This window comes from Oncorhynchus keta, chromosome 1 (genome assembly GCF_023373465.1).
Source record: "Oncorhynchus keta strain PuntledgeMale-10-30-2019 chromosome 1, Oket_V2, whole genome shotgun sequence".
NCBI lineage: Eukaryota > Metazoa > Chordata > Actinopteri > Salmoniformes > Salmonidae > Oncorhynchus > Oncorhynchus keta.
The window spans coordinates 64,819,112-64,843,302 of NC_068421.1; the positions used below are offsets into that span (position 1 = coordinate 64,819,112).

At 44.8% G+C, this 24,191-nt stretch overlaps 1 protein-coding gene across 2 annotated transcripts in view; it reads right to left on the bottom strand.

The window, feature by feature from the left end:
* LOC118390950 (breast cancer anti-estrogen resistance protein 3-like) overlaps positions 1-24,191 on the bottom strand; it is a 66,272-nt gene that overhangs the window by 24,139 nt on the left and 17,942 nt on the right. The window contains exon 1 of one of the 2 annotated variants that reach the window (XM_035781833.2): positions 10,008-10,342. The exons of the other annotated variant lie outside the window; for it this stretch is intronic. Within the exon in view, the coding sequence (XP_035637726.1) occupies positions 10,008-10,091 (84 nt within the window). The 5' untranslated portion in view covers positions 10,092-10,342. Of the gene's footprint in view, positions 1-10,007; positions 10,343-24,191 lie in introns of those variants that run through there. 2 annotated transcript variants of the gene reach the window in all.

The window sequence follows — 24,191 nt, forward strand, 5'->3', positions numbered from 1 at the left end:
CTGTACAGCACTTTGAGATATCAGCTGATGTACGAAGGGCTATATAAATAAATTTGATTTGATTTGATTTGATAATGTTTCCACCATCGTTTCCTGTGACAGAAAAGAGTTCTGGACATCAGAACAGCGATCACCAACCTCGACTGGGATGAAGATTTCTACTTCAACGAGTCGGAGGCGCAGGACATACTGCTCACCCCAGACCAGAGAGGCCGACGTGTGGGCACCTTAACAAAACTACGTCGGCGAGTACATAAACAACCTCTACCCTCAGTTCTATTAGCGAATGTACAATCACTGGAAAACAAACTGGACGAGCTCCGTTCGAGACTATTCTATCAACAGGACCTGAAAAACTGTAAAATCCTATGTTTCTCAGAGTCGTGGCTGAAAAAGGACATGGATAATATACAACTAGCTGGTTCTTCTATGCATCGGTAGGACAAAACGACATGAAGGATAAGATGTAGACCAGGTATTCCCAAACTGAGATACGTGCAATGCCATCGGGGGTACACCAAATAAAAATGTGATTCACAATTTTAAAAATACCAGTATTTTCAAACAGTGCATTTATATTTTCCAACGGGGCTATACATTCGGGTGAGGTTTTTTTCTTGCCTGAGTAGCCTCGTTTCACTGCCAAAAATAAAATTAAACCAGTGTTCAGCGAAAAAACAACACAATGTCAAATACAGGTAGCCTGGTCAAATAATTTACATCCAATCACATTACCTGTTACTCTCCCGCAGGAGAGAGTCACATTACCTGTTACTCTCCTGCACTAATGGTCCGTAAGTAGCCAAACGTAGCTGCTGCTCATGTTGGTCTCTGTACTGATGGCTCAAAAGCCATGACAGTGAGACCTAGGGAAGTGGTAACGCTCGTGCAAGCAGTTGCTCCCGACGCCACTTGGGTACACTGCAACATCCATCGATAAGCTCTTGCTGCCAAGGGAATGCCTGACAGCTTGAAAGACGTTTTGGACACTACAGTGAAAATGGTTAACTTTGTTAAAGCAAGGCCCCTGAACTCTTGTCTTATTTCTGCACTATGCAATGATATGGGCAGCAACCATGGAACGCTTTTACAACATAAAGAAGTCTGTTGGTTATCAAGGGGCAAATGTTTGACACGTTTTTTTGAATTGAGAGACGAGCTTAAAGTTTTCTTTATTGACCATCATTTTCACTTGTCTGACTGCTTGATGATGATGAGTTTCTCACACGACTGGCCTATCTGGGCGATGTTTTTTCTCTCCTGAATGATCTGAATCTAGGATTACAGGGACTCTCCGCAACTATATTCATTGTGCGGGACACAATTGAGGCTATTGAGGCTACGATTAAAAAGTTGGAGCTCTTTGTCTGCATCAACAAGGACAACACACAGGTCTTTCCATCATTGTATGATTTTTTTGTGTGCAAATTAACTCAAGCTTATGTCAAATGTGATATAGTGAAGCACCTAAGTGAGTTGGGTGTGCAAATAAGCAGGTACTTTCCCAAAACGGATGACACAAACAACTGGATTCATTATCCATTTCATGCCCTGCCTCCAGTCCACTTAACGATATCTGAACAAGAGATCCTCACTGAAATTGCAACAAGCGGTTCTGTGAAAATGTAATTTATTCAGAAGCCACTGCCAGATTTCTGGATCCTGCCTTGGCAAAATTGCGCAGTTAAGACACTGATGCCCTTTGCAACCACGTACCTATGAGAGAGTGGTTTCTCGGCCCTCACTAGCATGAAAAGTAAATACAGGCACAGAATGTGTGTGTATAATGATTTAAGACAGACTCTCTCCAATACAACCAAACAAACATTGCAGACTTATGTGCATCCTTTCAAGCACACCCTTCACAAATTCACAATTTTCGATTAACAAATAAGGTTTTATATGTAAGAGGGTTAAATAAAGAGAAACATTATTATACAAAATGATGGCAAAAACAACATTTGAGAGTGCGCTGACCATGGTGCTAGAGGGGGTACGCAGCTGGAGGTTGAATGTTTGAAGGGGTACGGGCTATAAAAACTTTGGGAACCACTGATGTAGACCAAACTATTTACCAAGAGAGTTTACACCTATGTTTTTTGTAGCTCTATGTAGTCTATTTACAACCATAAACCAATGCTGGCACTAAGACCTCACTAAATGAGCTGTATTCACCATAACTAAAAAAGAGCACACTCATCCAGAGCCGGCTCTCCTAGTAGCCTGTGAACTCCCTTGTCCTCCATTTGGTAAATCTGACCATAACTCTATCCTCCTGATTCTGGCTTACAAGCAAAAACTCAAACAGGAAATACCAGTGACGTGTCCAATACGGAAGTGATCCGGTGAAGCGGATGCTAAGCTACAGGACTGTTCCGCTAGCACAGACTGGAATATGTTCCGGGATTCATCTGATAGCATTAAGGAATTTACTACATCAGTCACCAGCTTCATTAATAAGTGCATTGATGACGTCGTCCCCACAGTGACCATACATATATATCCCAATCAGAAGCCATGAATTACAGGAAACAACCACACTGAGCCAGCCACAGCTGCCTAGTGACGTAAGCCTACTCTCACTTCAAGGCAAGCAGCACTGAATCATGCATGAGAGCACCAGCTGTTCCGGATGACTGTGTGATCACGCTCGCCATAGCTGGTGTGAGTAAGACCTTTAAACAGGTTAACATTCACAAGGCTGCACGGACAGACGGATTACCAGGATGCGTACTCAGAGCATGTGCTGACCAGCTGGCAAGTGTCCTATATGTTACCTATATGTTTCAAGCAGACCACCATAGTCCCTGTGCCCATAGTAACCTGTCTAAAGGACTCATCTGTAGTCATGAAAGGCTTTGAAAGGTTGGTCATGGCTCACATCAACACCATTATCCCAGACACCCTGGACCCACTCCAATTTGCATACCACCTCAACAGTTCCACACATAGCACAATCTCTATTGCACACTGTCCTTTCCCACATCGACAAGAGGAACACCTATGTGAGAATGCTGTTCATTGACTACAACTCAGCTTTCAACATCATAGTGCCCTCCAAGCTCATTACTAAGATAAAGACCCTGGGACTGAACACCTCCCTCTGCAACTGGATCCTGGACTTACAGATGGGCTGCCGCCAGGTGGTGAGGGTGGGTAACAACACATCCACCACGCTGACCCTCAACACGGGGGCCCCTCAGAGGTGCGTGCTTAGTCCCCTCCTGTTGTCCCTATTCACCTATGACTGAGTGACCGCGCACGACTCCAACACCATTATTAAGTTTGCTGACGGCACGCTGGTGGTAGGCCTGAACACAGACGGTAATGAGACTATAGGGAGAAGGTCAGAGACCTAGCAGTGTGGTTCCAGAACAACAACCTCTCCCTCAACATCAGCAAGACAAAGAAGCTGATCGAGAACAACAGGAATCAAAGGGCAGAGCACAGATCCCCATTAACACTTATCCCACCAGACATGCCAGGGGTATTTTCACAGTCCCCAAATCCAGAGCAAATTCAAGAAAGCATACAGTATTATATAGAGCCCTAATTGCATGGAACTTCCTTCCATCTCATATTGCTCAAATAAACAGCAAACCTGGTTTCAAAAAACAGATGAAGCAACACCTCGAGGCACAACGCCTCTCCCCTATTTGACCTAGATAGTTTGTGTGTATGCATTGATATGTAGGCTACGTGTGCATTTACAAAAATGTTTTTTTTGTAGTTCTGTCTTTCAGCTGTTCTTGTCTGTTGATGTTCTGTATTATGTCATTCTGTATTGTGTTTCATGTTTTGTGTGGACCCCAGGAAGAGTAGCTGCTGCTTTTACAACAGATAATGGGGATCCTAATAAAATACCAAATACATTAACAGAGCTGTAGTGCAGTGGGTCAAGAGCTTCAAGTTTCTCTGTGTCCACATCACTAAGGATCTATCACAGTCCACACACACAGTCATGAAGAGGGCATGACAACGCCTCTTCCCCCTCAGGAGACTGAAAAGATTTGGCATGGGCCCCCAGATCCTCAAAATGTAATACAGCTGCACCATTAAGAGCATATTGACTGGCTGCATAACCTCTTGGTATGGCAGCTGCTTGGCATCTGACTGCAAGGCGCTACAGAGGGTAGTGCATACGGCCCAGTACATCACTGGGGCCAAGCTCCCTACAATCCAGGACCTCTATACCAGGCGATTTCAGACAAAGACCCTAAAAAGACTCCAGCCACCCAAGTCATAGAGTGTTCTCTCTGTTACTGCACAGCAAGCGGTACCGATAAACAAAGTCTGAAACCAACAGGGCCCTGATCATCTTCTACCCCCAAGCCATATGACTGCTAAATAGTTAGTTAAATATTTAACCAAAAAGCTACCTGGGCTACCTGCATTGATCTTTATTGCACTAACTTTTTTGACTCATAACATACGCTGCTGCTACTGTTTATTAACTGTCACTTTAGTCCTAGTTATATGTACATATCTACCTCAATTACCTGGTACCCCTGCACAGGGACTTGAATCTGGTATACTGTGTATGTAGCCAAGTTATCTTTACTCATTGTGTATTTATTATGACTTTCATTATTACTTGCTCTACTTTTCTATTATTTCTCTATTTCCTTTCTCTCTGCATTGGGAAGGGAAGGGCCTTTTAGTAAGCATGGTATTGTTAGTCTACACCTGTTGTGTATGAAGCATGTGACAAATACAATTTTATTTGAGTAGGTTACAGCTATGCTTCGGAGGGGAAGGGGCTGGTAGCCTACACATACACACCTGGAAAAGATTTTCAGCTGGCAGGCAGATGCTGGAAAAAGTTTATGATTCACATAGGAAGGGCTTTGCATAGGCGCTTTGTTGCGTTTTTTGTGGGACTGGAAAAAAATGCCCGGAACATTAAAGAACGTTATTAACCGGTTCCCATGCTTTTAAATAACTGTTCTGTTCTGGAACTTTTGTTCCAGAACACTTTTGTTCCCGGTTCTCGTTCTATTCCTTGAAAATGTTTGTTATTTTCCGTTTTTGGGTTCTGTTCCCTGAACCACTTCCAACCCCTGGTTTTAACCGGGTTCTGGCTTACTATGGACCTCTGAGCTTTGTCTTTGAGATTATGATTATGAACCACCATGGCCTTGCCCCATATTAATCTCTGTGAGTATGAATGATTTCTCAGAATAAAATAGAATATCTACTGAAGAAAAATACAAACGCAACATGCAACAATTTCAACTACTTTATTAAGTTACAGTTCCTATAAGGAAATCAGTCAATTGAAATAAATAAATTAGGCCCGAATCTATGTATTTCACGTGACTGGGCGCCAGCCATGGGTGGGCCTGGAGGGCATAGGCCCACCCACTTGTGAGCCAGGCCAGCCAATCAGAATGAGTATTTCTTCCCCACAAAAGGGCTTCATTGCAGACAGAAATACTCCTCAGTTTCATCAGTTGTCAAAGAGGCTGGTCTCAGACCAGGCTCAGTGGACCCTACAGTCAGGCTCCTATTAAGCTTTTGATCACGCGGCCATGTTCCGGGTTGCCGCTGAAAATAACATTGACTTATACACTGACACGATGAGAGGAGGACACCATCAGTCCCAGAGGTTAAGGAAGATAGGGGGTAGTTAATGGTCTTTCTTGGCCTTTCTATCACTCATCTGTGATTTGATGCGTGGACTCACCCTTCCTGTGTAGGGGTAAACTGATAGGTCCATCAGGGCATCCTATCTCTGTCTGAGGCCCCTCATGAGACCTACTGCAGTCCACTGACCATCCATTATCCCCTCTCCTGTTTATGACTACTGGGCTCCATGGCTCCATAGCCCTGTTCATCCACATCAACATATTGGTAATATGATGCCCAGTAGCAGGACAAATCCACACAGGAAAGCATGGGAAGTGATGGATATGGAGGAGGCCCTGAGCTGCTTTGAACTCATCCTTAATGCCCACATTTCTCCGAAGCTGCATGGTTCTGATCGGTGGTCTAACTTGTCATCGTCTAAAAGATCAAAGCCTTTAACCCTAACCCTTCACAGAGGTTTTTTTGGCCATTTGAAAGACCTTATTGTTTAGATAGAGTCGAATAATATGTGCTTTTGAGTCCACCTTAGCTGCGTTAAATCAGCACCTTCCTGGGGCTTTTCTCTTAACTCCGCTCCACTTGCCCAACGTGCACCACTCAGGGCTCCACTCAGGCCCCAGCCCAGCGCTGGCATCCTGGGGAAGGACCTAAGGCAGCTGGGCCAGATCACTGGAGACCCGGGGTGGTCATCTTTAAAGTTTCCTCAAGCGCAGAGCAGTTGAACTACAGAAAGAACAGGCTTAACCCCATGGTACGGAGGAGCTGGAGGCTCCCTGGCTGAAACAGAGGGAGCTGAGGAGTACACAACGGAAAAATACCTAAGGGATAGAAAGAAAGAGAACAAGAGAAAGAAAGAAAGATAAACAGGAACATAGAGAAATAACAGGATTGAGATGATAAGGATTTGTTGGTCAGACAGCAGCAGGCTTAATTGAAGCGAGAGAGTAAGTTGTCAGAGATTTGACACACACCTGTCTGTAATGACGTTAGGTACTAATAGTGATGGACAGGCTTCAGCCATGCTGTTTGAGCACCTCAGACTGCTTCTGTCAGGGGGCTGATGTGATGACACTCTGCACCTCACTCCCATGCTGTTCTACACAGCTTCAAACCTCTGTGTGGAGAGCTGTGTGTGTGTGTGTGTGTGTGTGTGTGTGTGTGTGTGTGTGTGTGTGTGTGTGTGTGTGTGTGTGTGTGTGTGTGTGTGTGTGTGTGTGTGTGTGTGTGTGTGGTCGGTTTGTTCTTCTATCCTTTATCCTTGTGTGGACCTACAATCCCCAAAAGTCCCCACAAAGATAGTGAAAAATGGAAATTCTCTCTCGTGGGGACATTTCCCACATCCCCATGAGGATAAAGGCCATTTTACGTTTAGGGGTTTGGTTTAAGGTTTGGGTTACAGTTAGGGTCATGGTTAGAGTTAGGGTAAGGGGCTAGTGATTGGTTTAGGGTTAGAAGTTAGTTTTTAGGGTTAGGGTTACGTGTTAAGTGTAGGGTTAGGGAAAATAGGATTTTGAACGGAAATAAATTGTAGGTCCCCACGAGGATAGAAGAACATAATGTGTGTGTTATAATGGGACAGTGCATATTGCATCAGTATAGGGTGTTAATAGAGATGAGTGATGTATGTAAGTGAGCAAGCCTGTTAATCTACACTGGCCTTCTAGAGTGTGTGTGGGGTTTGCACCCTCAGCATACAGATCCTTGGCTCTACATGGTTGTCCTCCACTCCCAGCTGTGCTGCTGAGCTGCCTGGGTCCTTTAATAGTGCTAAGTCTAAAGCTGCAGTTGGGTGTTGTTTTCATGGAGAAGAAATGAGTGAGATGTCTTTCAGTAGTTACAGTAGCTTGGCCTATATCCTCTCACATAGCACAGGCCCCTGTGTAATTCTCCCTCTCTCTCTCTCTCTCTCTCTCTCTCTCCCTCTTCAATGACCCCATGCACCAGAGCCCAGAGCCCCAACACTTCCCACTGTGTTCCCCCCGTGACCCCCTCCTCCGACCCCCACACACAGACCAGCCTGTCCGAACAACCCCTAGAGCTATTTTAAGCCTGGGCCAAACAAAACAGAGCCCATGTCTTAGCTAGCAGACTTCCTGGACTCTCTGGGGTCCGTTGGGTTCAACTGGCCAGATGCGAGGAACCACAAATTGTGGGCTATTTTGGGGGGAAATATCTCCCCTTAAGATGATGATGGGGCAGCAGGGTAGCCTAGTGGTTAGAGCATTGGACTAGTAACCGGAAGGTTGCAAGTTCAAACCCCCGAGCTGACAAGGTACAAATCTGTCGTTCTGTCCCTGAACAGGCAGTTAACCCACTGTTCCTAGGCCGTCATTGAAAATAATAATTTGTTCTTAACTGACTTGCCTGGTTAAATACAGGTAAAATAAATTTAAAAAATAGTCAGATGGATCATAGACTTGTACAAAACATGCCATTCTCCACTATGGGTGATGATGAGAGAGGTTCACAGAAGAAAAGAGAGAGAGAGATCAATAGCCCTACCTCCTGCTGATAGATGAGTGTGAGAGACCATGGATGATGATGATGATGGGCCTGATCTCCCTTTGGCTAACACTGATGAGCTTTGGGACAGTAGACCTCCAGGGAAACGTCACTTCAATCTACAAGCTTTTCACTCATATGCAGTTTAGCTGTTGCAGCTATTATTACAACCCACTTGTATTAAATATTGTACATGTGCATGTACAAAGGATAGCTCTATTACAGAGTACTGTACGGTACAGGGGGTTGTACAAGGGGTTCAGCCAGCCAAGAATAATTATCAGAACTGATAATGGCTATTAATAATGTCAGAATGTTGGTCCATCTCATGACCCCCTAGCCCTTCTGGAGTTACAGGCCCACGTCACTTCCATAAACACGGTTGGGACAGATATAGGGCCTAACTATTTCAAGCCTCACCATCAATTCACTTAATGTAACTGCAACAATTCCCTCTGATGACATAAAAGGCAGAACACTGCAGTGAGACAGAGTAAAAACAAGTCCTACTTTGGACAAAGGAAAGTGAAAAGAGCGTTTAAATAACCCAGCCTAACCTCAAAGACGTAACATAGTAAATGTAAATCTGTGACACTCAAACTATTATGATATGTTACACTTGGTATGGTTACATAAGACAGAAGGTTGCTTAAGGTGGAGGTTGGACAGGACCCAAATGTGTGGTCGAATCACATCACGGACAACTTTAGCATTTTAGCTAATTAGCAACTTTGCAACTACTTAGCATGTTAGCTAACCCTTAACCCCTAACCTTAACCCTAATCTTAACCCCTAACCCTAAACCCCTAACCTTAACCTAGCTAACGCTAGCTACAACAAATTGTAATTCATAACATATTGTACAAATTGCAATTCGTAATATATGATATGAATTGCAATTCGTAATATATCATACAAATTGTAATTCATAACTTACCATACGAAATGGATGATGGACATCCACAAATTAATATATACCATACGCAACCTATCATACTAAATGGAGGGAGACATATTTATATTTACTATGTTACCTCTATTCCTGAGTCCAGGTTGAAAAACACAAGCTAATGGAATGTGAATTCATGCTAACTCAAATACACTGATATTTACAGATGAGATCTCACACATGTATTTGAGTGCAAGGGCACAGTCACCCACACACCCACACACACACACACACACACACACACACACACACACACACACACACACACACACACACACACACACACACACACACACAATAACGAATCACAAACACACTTAGCATCACTCTCCAGCTCCAGAAAGTCGTCACATGGAGTGGGGTGTCTGGCAGACGTCTTCACTTACTATAATGAAAACAGTCACATATCTAAACAGTATGTCTTGGTTGGGACAATAAAAACCAACTAGCACCCACTGACTAGGCTATTTAAAGCTTTGACTCAGACATATGGGCCAGGCAGCACAGAGCATAGAAAAACACAAAAAGAAAGTAAAAGTCCTCTCTATCCTCTCTATCTATCAGAGAAACAATCCACATGGACCAGTTAATACACAATAGATTGTGAAAAAAACCATGTTAAGCACTCCCACAGTCCACAGAGGACACATTCATCACATCCAAATACCCAGGCTAAAGTAAGGGATCAAGGATAAAGCCTCCTTTTAAAGGAGCAACTGATGATTCATTTAAATTACCATCGGATAAGCCTGTTAGCCCAAAACAAAGCTTTTAAGAGTAAGATTACAGGGGACGAATCAGAGACTTTTCCTTTCACTAAAGTACAGAAGTAATTACAGGAAGTACAGCGCATGCCATTCAGATTACCTGGGTTTAAAACATGCAATACACTGATTATGTTGTAATGTGAATGCTACTGTGTGAACAAGTGACACAATGCCTGTCTGTCTTTCTGTCTGTCACTCACCTTGGCCCCGATGACGGAGCTCTTCTGGTAAAAGCAGCACAAGGCTGCAGTTAAGGTCCTCAGAATATTGCATCTCTCCGACATCTCTCACCCCTCTCACAGTAAAAGCCACTCCAAAAACTACAGAGAATATCAGTTAGCATTCAATTCTGTCGCACCAGGGGTGTGAACATGGTAGCAGCTCACTCTGTGGCTCTCTCTCTCTAGTCTCTCTCTTTTTCAGTCGAAGCAGTTCTGTTCTCTGTGCGCTACACAGTGAACACACCACACCATGCTGCTTCACTCAGTCCCGGAGCTCCATGTATGGAGCTTTGGAATCCCCATGTGATTTTGCTCTCCCGCAAATGAAATCTTAGCCAGCTGGGAGGGAACTACCTCTACCTCTACTGCCTCTGGCTCTACTAAGAGTGACCCCCAGCAACCCCCTCTCACCACTGGCTGAGTTTAGAGAAAAGAGGGGGGGGTAGAAAGCGAGACAGAGAAAGAGAGAAAGAGAGGGAGAGAGAGCGAGAGAGCGAGAGAGAGAGAGATGGGGAAGGTCGAAAGCGAGAGAGAAAGAGAGAGAGGGAGAGAGAGAGAGAGAGTGAGAAGCTGCTGTGTGTTTTTCTGAAGCCCCCTACCCCTACCAACAGTGCTGCTTTGATTAACACACCATCAGAGAGAGGGGGTAAAAAGATCGAGAAAGAGAAGCTGCTGTGTGTTTTTCTGAAGCCCCCTACTCCTACCAACAGTGCTGCTCTGATTAACACACCATCAGAGAGAGGGGGTAAAAAGATTGAGAAAGAGAAGCTGCTGTGTGTTTTTCTGAAGGCCCCTACCCCTACCAACAGTGCTGCTCTGATTAACACCATCAGAGAGGGGAGGTAAAAAGATTAAGAGAGAGAGAGTGAAAGAGAGAAGCTGCTGTGTGCTTTTCTGAAGCCCCCTACCCCTACCAACAGTGCTGCTCTGATTAACACCATCAGAGAGAGGAGGTAAAAAGATTAAGAGAGAGAGAGTGAAAGAGAGAAGCTGCTGTGTGCTTTTCTGAAGCCCCCTACCCCTACCAACAGTGCTGCTCTGATTAACACCATCAGAGAGGGGAGGTAAAAAGATTAAGAGAGAGAGAGAGTGAAAGAGAGAAGCTGCTGTGTGCTTTTCTGAAGCCCCCTACCCCTACCAACAGTGCTGCTCTGATTAACACCATCAGAGAGAGGAGGTAAAAAGATTAAGAGAGAGAGAGTGAAAGAGAGAAGCTGCTGTGTGTTTTTCTGAAGCCCCCTACCCCTACCAACAGTGCTGCTCTGATTAACACCATCAGAGAGAGGAGGTAAAAAGATTAAGAGAGAGAGAGTGAAAGAGAGAAGCTGCTGTGTGCTTTTCTGAAGCCCCCTACCCCTACCAACAGTGCTGCTCTGATTAACACCATCAGAGAGAGGAGGTAAAAAGATTAAGAGAGAGAGTGAAAGAGAGAAGCTGCTGTGTGCTTTTCTGAAGCCCCCTACCCCTACCAACAGTGCTGCTCTGATTAACACCATCAGAGAGGGGAGGTAAAAAGATTAAGAGAGAGAGAGAGAGTGAAAGAGAGAAGCTGCTGTGTGCTTTTCTGAAGCCCCCTACCCCTACCAACAGTGCTGCTCTGATTAACACCATCAGAGAGAGGAGGTAAAAAGATTAAGAGAGAGAGAGAGAGTGAAAGAGAGAAGCTGCTGTGTGCTTTTCTGAAGCCCCTACCCCTACCAACAGTGCTGCTCTGATTAACACCATCAGAGAGGGGAGGTAAAAAGATTAAGAGAGAGAGAGAGAGTGAAAGAGAGAAGCTGCTGTGTGCTGTGTGTTTTCTGAAGCCCCTACCCCTACCAACAGTGCTGCTCTGATTAACACCATCAGAGAGAGGAGGTAAAAGATTAAGAGAGAGAAAGAGAAGCTGCTGTGTGTTTTCTGAAGCCCCCTACCCCTACCAACAGTGCTGCTCTGATTAACACCATCAGAGAGAGGAGGTAAAAAGATTAGAGAGAGAGTGAAAGAGAGAAGCTGCTGTGTGCTTTTCTGAAGCCCCTACCCCTACCAACAGTGCTGCTCTGATTAACACCATCAGAGAGGAGGTAAAAAGATTAAGAGAGAGAGAAGTGAGAGAAGCTGCTGTGTGCTTTTCTGAAGCCCCTACCCCTACCAACAGTGCTGCTCTGATTAACACCATCAGAGAGAGGAAGTAAAAGATTACCATCAGAGAGAGGAGGTAAAAGATTGAAGAGTGAAAGAGAAGCTGCTGTGTGCTTTTCTGAAGCCCCCTACCCCTACCAACAGTGCTGCTCTGATTAACACCATCAGAGAGGGGAGGTAAAAAGATTAAGAGAGAGAGAGAGAGTGAAAGAGAGAAGCTGCTGTGTGCTTTTCTGAAGCCCCCTACCCCTACCAACAGTGCTGCTCTGATTAACACCATCAGAGAGAGGAGGTAAAAAGATTAAGAGAGAGAGAGTGAAAGAGAGAAGCTGCTGTGTGCTTTTCTGAAGCCCCCTACCCCTACCAACAGTGCTGCTCTGATTAACACCATCAGAGAGGAGGTAAAAAAGGAGAGAGTGAAGTGAGAGAAGCTGCTGTGTGCTTTTCTGAAGCCCCCTACCCTACCAACAGTGCTGCTCTGATTAACACCATCAGAGAGGGAGGTAAAAAGATTAAGAGAGAGAGAGAGAGTGAAAGAGAGAAGCTGCTGTGTGCTTTTCTGAAGCCCCCTACCCCTACCAACAGTGCTGCTCTGATTAACACCATCAGAGAGGAGGTAAAAAGATTAGAGAGAGAGAGTGAAAGAGAGAAGCTGCTGTGTGTTTTTCTGAAGCCCCCTACCCCTACCAACAGTGCTGCTCTGATTAACACCATCAGAGAGGGGAGGTAAAAAGATTAAGAGAGAGAGTGAAAGAGAAAGCTGCTGTGTGTTTTTCTGAAGCCCCCTACCCCTACCAACAGTGCTGCTCTGATTAACACCATCAGAGAGAGGAGGTAAAAAGATTAAGAGAGAAGTGAAAGAGAGAAGCTGCTGTGTGCTTTTCTGAAGCCCCCTACCCCTACCAACAGTGCTGCTCTGATTAACACCATCAGAGAGAGGAGGTAAAAGATTAAGAGAGAGAGAGTGAAAGAGAGAAGCTGCTGTGTGCTTTTCTGAAGCCCCTACCCCTACCAACAGTGCTGCTCTGATTAACACCATCAGAGAGGGAGGTAAAAAGATTAAGAGAGAGAGAGTGAAGAGAGAAGCTGCTGTGTGCTTTTCTGAAGCCCCTACCCCTGTGCTGCTCTGATTAACACCATCAGAGAGGGGAGGTAAAAGATTAGAGAGAGAGAGAGTGAAAGAGAGAAGCTGCTGTGTGCTTTTCTGAAGCCCCTACCCCTACCAACAGTGCTGCTCTGATTAACACCATCAGAGAGGAGGTAAAAAGATTAAGAGAGAGAGAGAGTGAAAGAGAGAAGCTGCTGTGTGCTTTTCTGAAGCCCCCTACCCCTACCAACAGTGCTGCTCTGATTAACACCATCAGAGAGGGGAGGTAAAAAGATTAAGAGAGAGAGAGTGAAAGAGAGAAGCTGCTGTGTGCTTTTCTGAAGCCCCCTACCCCTACCAACAGTGCTGCTCTGATTAACACCATCAGAGAGGGGAGGTAAAAAGATTAAGAGAGAGAGAGTGAAAGAGAGAAGCTGCTGTGTGCTTTTCTGAAGCCCCCATCAGTGCTGCTCTGATTAACACCATCAGAGAGGGGAGGTAAAAAGATTAAGAGAGAGAGAGTGAAAGAGAGAAGCTGCTGTGTGCTTTTCTGAAGCCCCCTACCCCTACCAACAGTGCTGCTCTGATTAACACCATCAGAGAGGGGAGGTAAAAAGATTAAGAGAGAGAGAGTGAAAGAGAGAAGCTGCTGTGTGCTTTTCTGAAGCCCCCTACCCCTACCAACAGTGCTGCTCTGATTAACACCATCAGAGAGGGGAGGTAAAAAGATTAAGAGAGAGAGAGTGAAAGAGAGAAGCTGCTGTGTGCTTTTCTGAAGCCCCCTACCCCTACCAACAGTGCTGCTCTGATTAACACCATCAGAGAGGGGAGGTAAAAAGATTAAGAGAGAGAGAGAGAGTGAAAGAGAGAAGCTGCTGTGTGCTTTTCTGAAGCCACCTACCCCTACCAACAGTGCTGCTCTGATTAACACACCATCAGAGAGAGGGGGTAAAAAGATCGAGAAAGAGAAGCTGCTGTGTGTTTTTCTGAAGCCCCCTACTCCTACCAACAGTGCTGCTCTGATTAACACACCATCAGAGAGAGGGGGTAAAAAGATTGAGAAAGAGAAGCTGCTGTGTGCTTTTCTGAAGCCCCCTACCCCTACCAACAGTGCTGCTCTGATTAACACCATCAGAGAGGGGAGGTAAAAAGATTAAGAGAGAGAGAGAGTGAAAGAGAGAAGCTGCTGTGTGCTTTTCTGAAGCCCCCTACCCCTACCAACAGTGCTGCTCTGATTAACACCATCAGAGAGAGAGGAGAAGCCCCCTAAAACAGTGCTGCTCTGATTAACACCATCAGAGAGGGGAGGTAAAAGATTAGAGAGAAAGTGAGAGAAGCTGCTGTGTGCTTTTCTGAAGCCCCCTACCCCTACCAACAGTGCTGCTCTGATTAACACCATCAGAGAGGGGAGGTAAAAAGATTAAGAGAGAGAGAGAGTGAAAGAGAGAAGCTGCTGTGTGCTTTTCTGAAGCCCCCTACCCCTACCAACAGTGCTGCTCTGATTAACACCATCAGAGAGGGGAGGTAAAAGATTAAGCTGCTCTGATTAACACCATCAGAGAGAGAGTGAAAGAGAGAAGCTGCTGTGTGCTTTTCTGAAGCCCCCTACCCCTACCAACAGTGCTGTTCTGATTAACACCATCAGAGAGGGGAGGTAAAAAGATTAAGAGAGAGAGAGAGAGTGAAAGAGAGAAGCTGCTGTGTGCTTTTCTGAAGCCCCCTACCCCTACCAACAGTGCTGTTCTGATTAACACACCATCACCACACACATTCTATGAGCCTCTTCTGCTCTTTTAACATACTGGTGTTTTAAACTGTGGAGGTATTTTGGTTTGTTTTAAATTAAAGGATGCATCAGTTCTGTTCATTTCAGAAAAATAGGAAACCCTCTACAAAGGAAGACAGATGTGTGTAATGCAACAAAATCCAGGTCAAATAGGTGAAAATATCTGCAGTTGAGAATAAAAGTGATATAAAACTAAGCTTTAAATCAGTCAGGTCGGACATAACCTGTGTTGTTGATGAGACAAATAATGAATTAATCTGGTTTCTGAAGGCTCTATTCAATCAGATCTGTTTGATCCTCCACATAGAAGTTGTTTTGCGGTGTCTGAGGTGGAACTGCTTTAGAGCTGTCAAATCCACAAGCGGCTCCTGGTATTACACCTAAAGCGGACATTGCCATTGGCTGCACAGAGTCACATTAAGAGAAATCCCATGCGGCCTTCTTTACAAGTTTAAACCCTAGAATGTGAGATGTAATCTACACCTTGATTAGGCTGATCGAAATCGTGACAATGATCAAGAGCATCTGCTCACTGTTTTGACAGCTCCGAAGCAGTTACACCTCTCACACCGCCAAAACATAAACTATGTGGGTGTGGGCTATCGCTGGTTAACACTTGATCTGATTAAATCTAAGCATTAGTCTGTATTTGTCTCTCGGAAACAACCATTGAGAAGAATGTAGAGCATTCAGATGTGGACCGAGGAGGGGAACAGGAGAGATGAGTGGCAGGATAACTATTCACTGGGGTCAGTGCTGTATCTCTCTGTGTCTCTTAATGCTAAGGCCACTTAACTTCAGTCAGCACTCCTGGCTGTGGAGAGATGGTTGGAGTATAACAGAGCATGAGCAAAATATATGTCTTCATTCAAAGCAATGCCACTTCGCAGGCACTTTTATCCATGTTTCTTACAGTGCAGTGCATGCATCATTTTACAACATTTTCACACATTGTACATCACATGATGTATGTGTGATCCCTGTAGGGATTGAACCCATGACCTTGGTGTTGCTAACACTCTTACCAACTGAGCCACACACGACCACTTTTTGTCCGTCTCCCCAGTAATGCCAACAGAGTGGAATACCAAGCACTCCAACAACTACAGGAATTTCCATCCCCATTTCATTAGCATCATGTTGGGCTCTCAGCTGTTCCGGGAATGTTTGGTTGTATGGATGATGATGGGCTGTTTAGCTCTTTCTCTTGGTCCTCCAATACCATGACATCAGCAGACATCCTATTATGTGTGTAAAATCCATCTTAATTCACTTGTCAGTTGAAATATTGTAACTTCAAGGAAACTTACGACCTGTTACAGGAAGGTGGAAAAAAGCCATGTTAGAAATCTGCTTTACTTCAGCAAATACAGCCTCACAGGACTGGCTTGCTTCAGCCCTATGAATCAGAGATACAATTAAACTATAGGAGAGGGAGAGAAAGAACTGGCTGACTAACGATACAGAGTTGTGAGAATGAATGTCTGCAATGCACAGCTCAGCTATTTGCAGGTGCTTTCTTAAAAAGGGGAGCAATCTGCACTTATAAACTGGCCAATCGTAAACTATGCAAAGTGAATAATCTGTTAAGTGGGCCTCTCTGGCTGCATTTAGACAGGCAGCCCAATTCTGACATTTTTTTCTCACTAATTGGTCTTTTGATCTGATGTGATTGGTCAAAAGACCGATTAGTGTAAAAAAAAAAAAAAAACAGTTCAGAATTGGGCTGCTTGTCTAAACGCAGCCTCTGCTTTCACCATTAACAAACCTATTGCAACACCTTTAGAACAAAAACTCAAACACCAACTCAGTTGGGGTAACGGCAGTGGGATAGGGAAAGGGCCAGGAGGGCCACTACCTGGGGGGTGTAATTACCCAAGAGCCATTAAGAAATGCTGGGTTCCATTCTGCTGCACCCAAATCGCTCATAAAATGTAGAAAAATACATTAGGTAAGGCAGGCTGGCTTCCTCTCTACACAGTGTGACACTGATGATGACAACACTGATGATGAAACGTGAGACACACAACACTAATGCTGGCACAGAGCATAATTGACCAGTGCCACGTGTGCTGCATTGATATATCACATATAGCATCATGTTTTTTCTCTTGGTCATTTCTAGATAAAAGATCTAGGAACAGTGTGTAATGTCTGTCCTTTTAGACTTGGAAAACTACAATGGATAATAAAAATACAATATGGAAAGCATATTGGCACGTCTTTTAATTCAACTCCTGAAAATAATAGGATAACAACGGATTAGCAAGAGATTTACTAGTATTATCAGTGGATGTTCATGTCTGTTCAGCTGTTCGGCTGCATAAATGATACTGTAGTTCTTAAGTCAAACCACTAGAGAGTGCCATTTCTCTTCCGTGTGGTAGAGTAGATTGTGGACTATGACCCTGCTGAAGGGCATACAGGTACAATGGATACTGTAGATAAGAACAACAGGGAGAGATGAAGGACAACTGAGGTAGAGAAGATAACTGTCCTGAGGGGGTCACTGGTACCTGTACTGCATATTCTAGCCACACCATGTACATTATGTATGAGTGGGGCTTAGAGAGTTGGGTGAGATGAGCAACTCGTAATCTGCAGCAATTTTCTGAACGACCTCATCCTACAGATGAAAGGTCCAGAGAAGCTATCCGCTGTCCTGTTCTTATTTAGAAGTATTGTCATAAATCCAAACGTATAATGTCTCTTCTGGCAATTTTTGTATCTCTCTAACCCAGCTCTCACCCTGCCTGCCACAAATAGAGTGTATTTATTTCTGTGTGTGTATTTCTGCGTGTGTATTTCTGTGTGTGTATTTCTGCGGGCTGTGCTGTGCTGTGCAGGCCACATGGAGGGCCAAAGGGTCTTCATCTGGGCTGCAGCGAGGGCTGCAGATCTCTCATGTGGCATAGAGAGCCATTGTTCCCTTTAAAGCTCGTTCATGAGCGGTTAGCTACCACTGGGCAAAAACCAGTTGCATCAACGTTGTTTCCACGTCATTTCAACCCCCAAATTCAATCTGATGACGTTGAATCAACGTGGAAAATTGATGGGATTTTTAAAAAAGTCCTCAACCAGGGGGATTTCTTATTTTTTTCACCAAACTTTTACCCAGACAATCCACTAGGCCTGATGTTCTCCATCCTGTCTTTGTTGTCCTCCTGTTCCTCCTCTCTCTTCTTCTTTCTCTACTCTTTCTCTCTTGTGCTGTCTCTTTCCATTCTTCTCTCTCTATCTCACTCTCTATCAGTCTCTCTTCTACACTAGTGTTTCACTGAGGAGTCTACTGGAGTAGCAGGTGTCTCTCATCCTGGTCTCTATCCTCATCTGCCACCATGTTGTCTTTGTGACTGTATCACTCTGACAGTTAGTCTCACTCTAATCAATGTGAGGCTCATTACATAACCATGATTTAAAACCCTTTTCTCATAAACACCACATCTCCCAGGGGGAGAAGTTGGGCTCCACCCAGAAAAAGAGGGTATTTTAGGCGTTGAGTCCTTCTTGAACAATTTCCCCTCTCCCGCCTTCTAGATTGGCTTTGAAGATTGTAGCCATGTCAAATCAGAGGCCAAACAACAAGACTTTCACACGCAACAGTTTCCACCCACACTGTGGCTACATTCAGTCATTCTCAGACCGGCCCTGGTTTATCTGTTGTCTCTCCAGTACGCCCATCTAAACCACTATCCCAGTGGTTGGTTGCAGTAGGATTGTGGCCATTGGGCATTTGTAACGGATGTGAAATGGCTAACTAGTTAGCGGTGTTCGCGCTAAATAGCGTTCCAATCGGTGACGTCACTTGCTCTGAGACCTTGAAGTAGTAGTTCCCCTTGCTCTGCAAGCGCTGTGGCTTTTGTGGAGCGATGGGTAACGACGTGGGTGACTGTTGTTGATGTGTGCAGAGGGTCCCTGGTTCGCGCCCGGGTATGGGCGAGGGGACGGTCTAAAGTTATACTGTTACACATTACTCTGACCAGCTTCCTGTTCACACACAGGCCCCCTACCCACAGGAAAGGACTTTAGCACATCAGCCTTTGATGTTTCCATGTGTGGCAAACATTCATTGTTTCTTCAATAGCATATTAATTTAAGGCCTGGCTGAATGGAAAAACAAACCCACCTGGATGGGCTGTGTTGACGGGCTGTGTGAAGCTTACAGTAACAGTGGATACAGTATCATGGGTGTTATGTAAGGCCTGGGTCAGACAGTACAGTTCAGCAGTGAAGGCCCCACACACAGCAGATTAATCTCCCATCAAAACAATTGGAGAGGTGCTCCAATCTGCTGTAGCCCTGCCATCCTCCGGGCCTTCCCATATGGAAATCCTCCTGCACTGTGACTACCCAGTATAGCACACAGTGGGATGAGGCGGTGTGAGGCGGGCTGTGCTGCATCAGGCCTCTCTAGTGTTGGTTAAACACCACTCTACACTATCTACCATCCTGAATCTGGTGAAACTCACCTCAGAGTTTGTGTGTGCATGCAGACGTGTGCTTGTGTGTGTGCGTATAGCTAGGTTCATTGTGGAGAGGATAAAGGGCACAGATGACTCTTGCCTAAGAATGAGGCCCTGCATGATCTCAGTTGCACTCTCATCTGTCTAATCCTTCTGAGGTGAGCTGAGGTGAGGACAGGGCTCTGATGTCACAGCGTTTGTGATGTTTCCTCATATAACACTGTCTGACCTGGTATCAACAACAACTCATCAAGCTGACTCAGACAAGGCAGGCGGCTCTCTCCAACATTACAATTAGTAATGAGGGAAGATGTAGTCCATGCAGTTGCCTGTTCCTGTCCCAACATGTTGAGGTGACTGAATAAAGCCTTCCACGTGCTTTGGTTCGGTTGGTCCCTAGCCGAGTTCAGCTAGGCGAACCGAACAAGTGTGTAAGCATTCTCCCTTAAAAGTCCTTTACTTAAAAAATGAGAAAAACACAGCAATAGCAATGTTTGTCCATCTTGAAATGCCATAGCTGGGGTGGCAGGGTAGCCTAGAGGTTAGAGAATTGGACTAGTAACCGGAAGGTTGCAAGTTCAAACCCCTGAGCTGACAAGGTACAAATCTGTCGTTCTGCCCCTGAACAGGCAGTTAACCCACTGTTCCTAGGCCATCATTGAAAATAAGAATTTGTTCTTAACTGACTTGCCTGGTTAAATAAAGGTAAAAAAACAAGTATATATACTTACTCAATATCGAAAATAAATCTGTCATTATTTTTGACTTTTTGACGAGGAGATCTTAGTCTCACAATGTTACATCTAACTAAGATGTTAGGTGCAATATTTCTGTTGTGCATGAAAACGTTTTGTTTCTCATTGAATGACAACAAACACTTTACTGAAGAATCCCTATTGTTGACCAATCACTGATAAATGGGTGTAGATTTGCAGCGAGAGAAAACACTTGTGTGCACGAACAGCCGAAAAACCGTTGCCGAAGACCAAAACTAACAAAAACGTCACAGAATGTTGTCATAATATATGCACAAACTGTTCCGAACTGTTTCGGCTGGGAAGCAGGCATGAATAAATGATTGGAGATGGAAGTGAGAGAATTCATATTTGAAAGCAGGAGAGGGTACGTGACAATCAAGTGACAGTCTGAACTGTGTGTTTCTTTTTTCTTCTCATTCTAAGGCATATTGAGCCAGTGCCCCGAGGGGTGGTTAGGACTACCTACTATCCTAGTGAGATAGTGAAGTACAGTGCCTTGCAAAAGTATTCACCCCCCTTGGCATTTTTCCTATTTTGTTGAATTCCAACCTGTAATTTAAATTGATTTTGGGGGGGGATTTCGTGTAATGGACATACACAAAATAGTCCAAATTGGTGAAGTAAAATGTAAAAAAGAACTTGTTTAAATTCTATATTTTTTTAAACAGAAAAGTGGTGGGTGTATATGTATTCACCCTCTTTGCTATGAAGCCCCTAAATAAGATCTGGTGCAACCAATTACCTTCATAAGTCACATAATTAGTTAAATAAAGTCCACCTGTGTGCAATCTAAGTGTCACATGATCTGTCACATGATCTCAGTATATATACACCTGTTCTGAAAGGCCCCAGAGTCTGCAACACCACTAAGCAAGGGGCACCACCAAGCAACTGGCACCATGAAGACCAAGGAGCTCTCCAAACAGGTCAGGGACAAAGTTGTGGAGAAGTACAGATCAGGGTTGGGTTATAAAAAAATATCTGAAACTTTGAACATCCCACGGAGCACCATTAAATCCATTATTTAAAAAATGAAAAGAATATGACACCACAACAAACCTGGCAAGAGAGGTCCGCCTACCAAAATTCACAGACCAGGCTAGGAGGGCATTAATCAGAGAGGCAACAAAGAGACCAAAGATAACCCTGAAGGAGCTGCAAAGCTCCACAGCGGAGATTGGAGTATCTGCCAAAAGGCATGTGGGAGACTACCCAAACAAATGGAAGGAGGTACTGTGGTCAGATGAGACAAAAATGTTGCTTTTTGGCCATCAATGAAAACGCTATGTCTGGTGCAAACCCAAAACCTCTAATCACCCAGAGAACACCATCCCCACAGTGAAGCATGGTGGTGGCAGCATCATGCTGTGGGTAGGTTTTTCATCAGCAGGGACTGGGAAACTAGGCAGAATTTAAGGAATGATGGATGGCGCTAAATACAGGGAAATTCTTGAGGGTAACCTGTTTCAGTCTTCCAGAGATTTGAGACTGGGACGGAGGTTCACCTTACAGCAGTTTTGCCCTGAAGAATGGGCAAAAGTCCCAATGGATAGATGTGCCAAGCTTATAAAAACATACCCCAAGAGACTTGCAACTGTATTTACTGCAAAAGGTGGCTCTACAAAGTATTGACTTTGGGGGGTGAATAGTTATGCACTCTCAAGTTTACAGTTTTTTTGTCTTATTTCTTGTTTGTTTCACAATTAAAACGTATTTTACATCTTAAAAGTGGCAGACATGTTGTGTAAATCAAATGATACAAACCCCCCAAAAATCAATTTTAATTCCAGGTTATAAGGCAACAGAATAGGAAAAATGCCAATGGGGGTGAATACTTTCGCAAGCCACTGTAGCAGAGTGGTGGTTAGGACTACCTACTGCCCTAGTGAGATAGTGAAGTAGCAGAGTGGTGATTAGGACTACCTACTGCCCTAGTGAGATAGTGAAGTAGCAGAGTGGTGATTAGGACTACCTACGGCCCTAGTGAGATAGTGAAGTAGCAGAGTGGTGGTTAGGACTACCTACGGCCCTAGTGAGATAGTGACGTAGCAGAGTGGTGGTTAGGACTACCTGCTGCCCTAGTGAGATAGTGAAGTAGCAGAGTGGTGGTTAGGACTACCTGCTGCCCTAGTGAGATAGTGACGTAGCAGAGTGGTGGTTAGGACTACCTGCTGCCCTAGTGAGATAGTGAAGTAGCAGAGTGGTGGTTCGGGCTACCTGCTGCCCTAGTGAGATAGTGACGTAGCAGAGTGGTGGTTCGGGCTACCTGCTGCCCTAGTGAGTTAGTGAAGTAGCAGAGTGGTGGTTAGGACTACCTACTGCCCTAGTGAGATAGTGAAGTAGCAGAGTGGTGGTTAGGACTACCTACTGCCCTAGTGAGATAGTGAAGTAGCAGAGTGGTGGTTAGGACTACCTACTGCCCTAGTGAGATAGTGAAGTAGCAGAGTGGTGGTTAGGACTACCTGCTGCCCTAGTGAGATAGTGAAGTAGCAGAGTGGTGGTTAGGACTACCTGCTGCCCTAGTGAGATAGTGAAGTAGTAGAGTGGTGGTTAGGACTACCTACTGCCCTAGTGAGATAGTGAAGTAGTAGAGTGGTGGTTAGGACTACCTACTGCCCTAGTGAGATAGTGAAGTAGCAGAGTGGTGGTTAGGACTTCCTACTGCCCTAGTGAGATAGTGAAGTAGCAGAGTGGTGGTTAGGACTACCTGCTGCCCTAGTGAGATAGTGACGTAGCAGAGTGGTGGTTAGGACTACCTGCTGCCCTAGTGAGATAGTGAAGTAGCAGAGTGGTGGTTAGGACTACCTACTTCCCTAGTGAGATAGTGAAGTAGCAGAGTGGTGGTTAGGACTACCTGCTGCCCTAGTGAGATAGTGACGTAGCAGAGTGGTGGTTAGGACTACCTGCTGCCCTAGTGAGATAGTGAAGTAGCAGAGTGGTGGTTAGGACTACCTGCTGCCCTAGTGAGATAGTGAAGTAGCAGAGTGGTGGTTAGGACTACCTGCTGCCCTAGTGAGATAGTGAAGTAGCAGAGTGGTGGTTAGGACTACCTGCTACCCTAGTGAGATAGTGAAGTAGCTGTGTGTTGATGACAGGCTGCCATGGCTTCTGAGGGGAGAGCTGTTTTGGTTTGCTCTCCTGAACTGCATGTGAGGAACCACTGGGTTTGCTTTTCACACTGGCCTGAGAGCATCCTATTCCGTGAGGCAAGCAGGCCAGGGAAAGAGCGACAGGCTGAGAAAGTGGGTGAAGGAAAAAGTGAGGGAGTGGGTGAATGAGCATGTGTGAGAGAGATGGCAGGTGTGTGAGAGTGATGGTAGTGTGGTATCAGAACACACAGGCCTCAGTCATCACTCAAGCCCAATCACAGTGTACAGGGACACAGGTGAAGGTAATGGGAAATATGATTTGTTTGATGCATTGCTGTACTTCTGAGACTAAGTGCCTCGTAGCCTGGAGAGAAATTGGATTAGTGTATTAGATAGAGGACATTTCCTCCCCTCACTCATCCTTTTCCTTATGAGACTTTTTGATAGCCTCCAGCCTTAGAGAGAGTAGAATGATTTGTGTACACATCAACCTTACGTAAAGAGGAAGTATAGGTAGAGACATCAGTTAATCAGCTATTAAACGTGTACCATACATCAACTATTTAGAGCACTAGATCGCTAAAAAGTCTACTTGGAGGAAATGTAACATTGTTCCACGTCATTTACATCTAAGAGCGACTCCTTTCTACCTCAAGTGGTATCTGAAACTTTTTAACCAAAGAGACGTTAGTCCCCTGAAGACGTTACTCAGCCCTTTAAATGCAGATGGGTTACAGTGTGGCTCCTTCTGACACGAAACAGACAAATCTAGTGAGTCACAGTCTCCTGTTTGCCTGCTGTTGTCCAGTGGCGTTGGGATAATAGTTCAGGGCTCATGAGGACAACGTCTGGATATTCA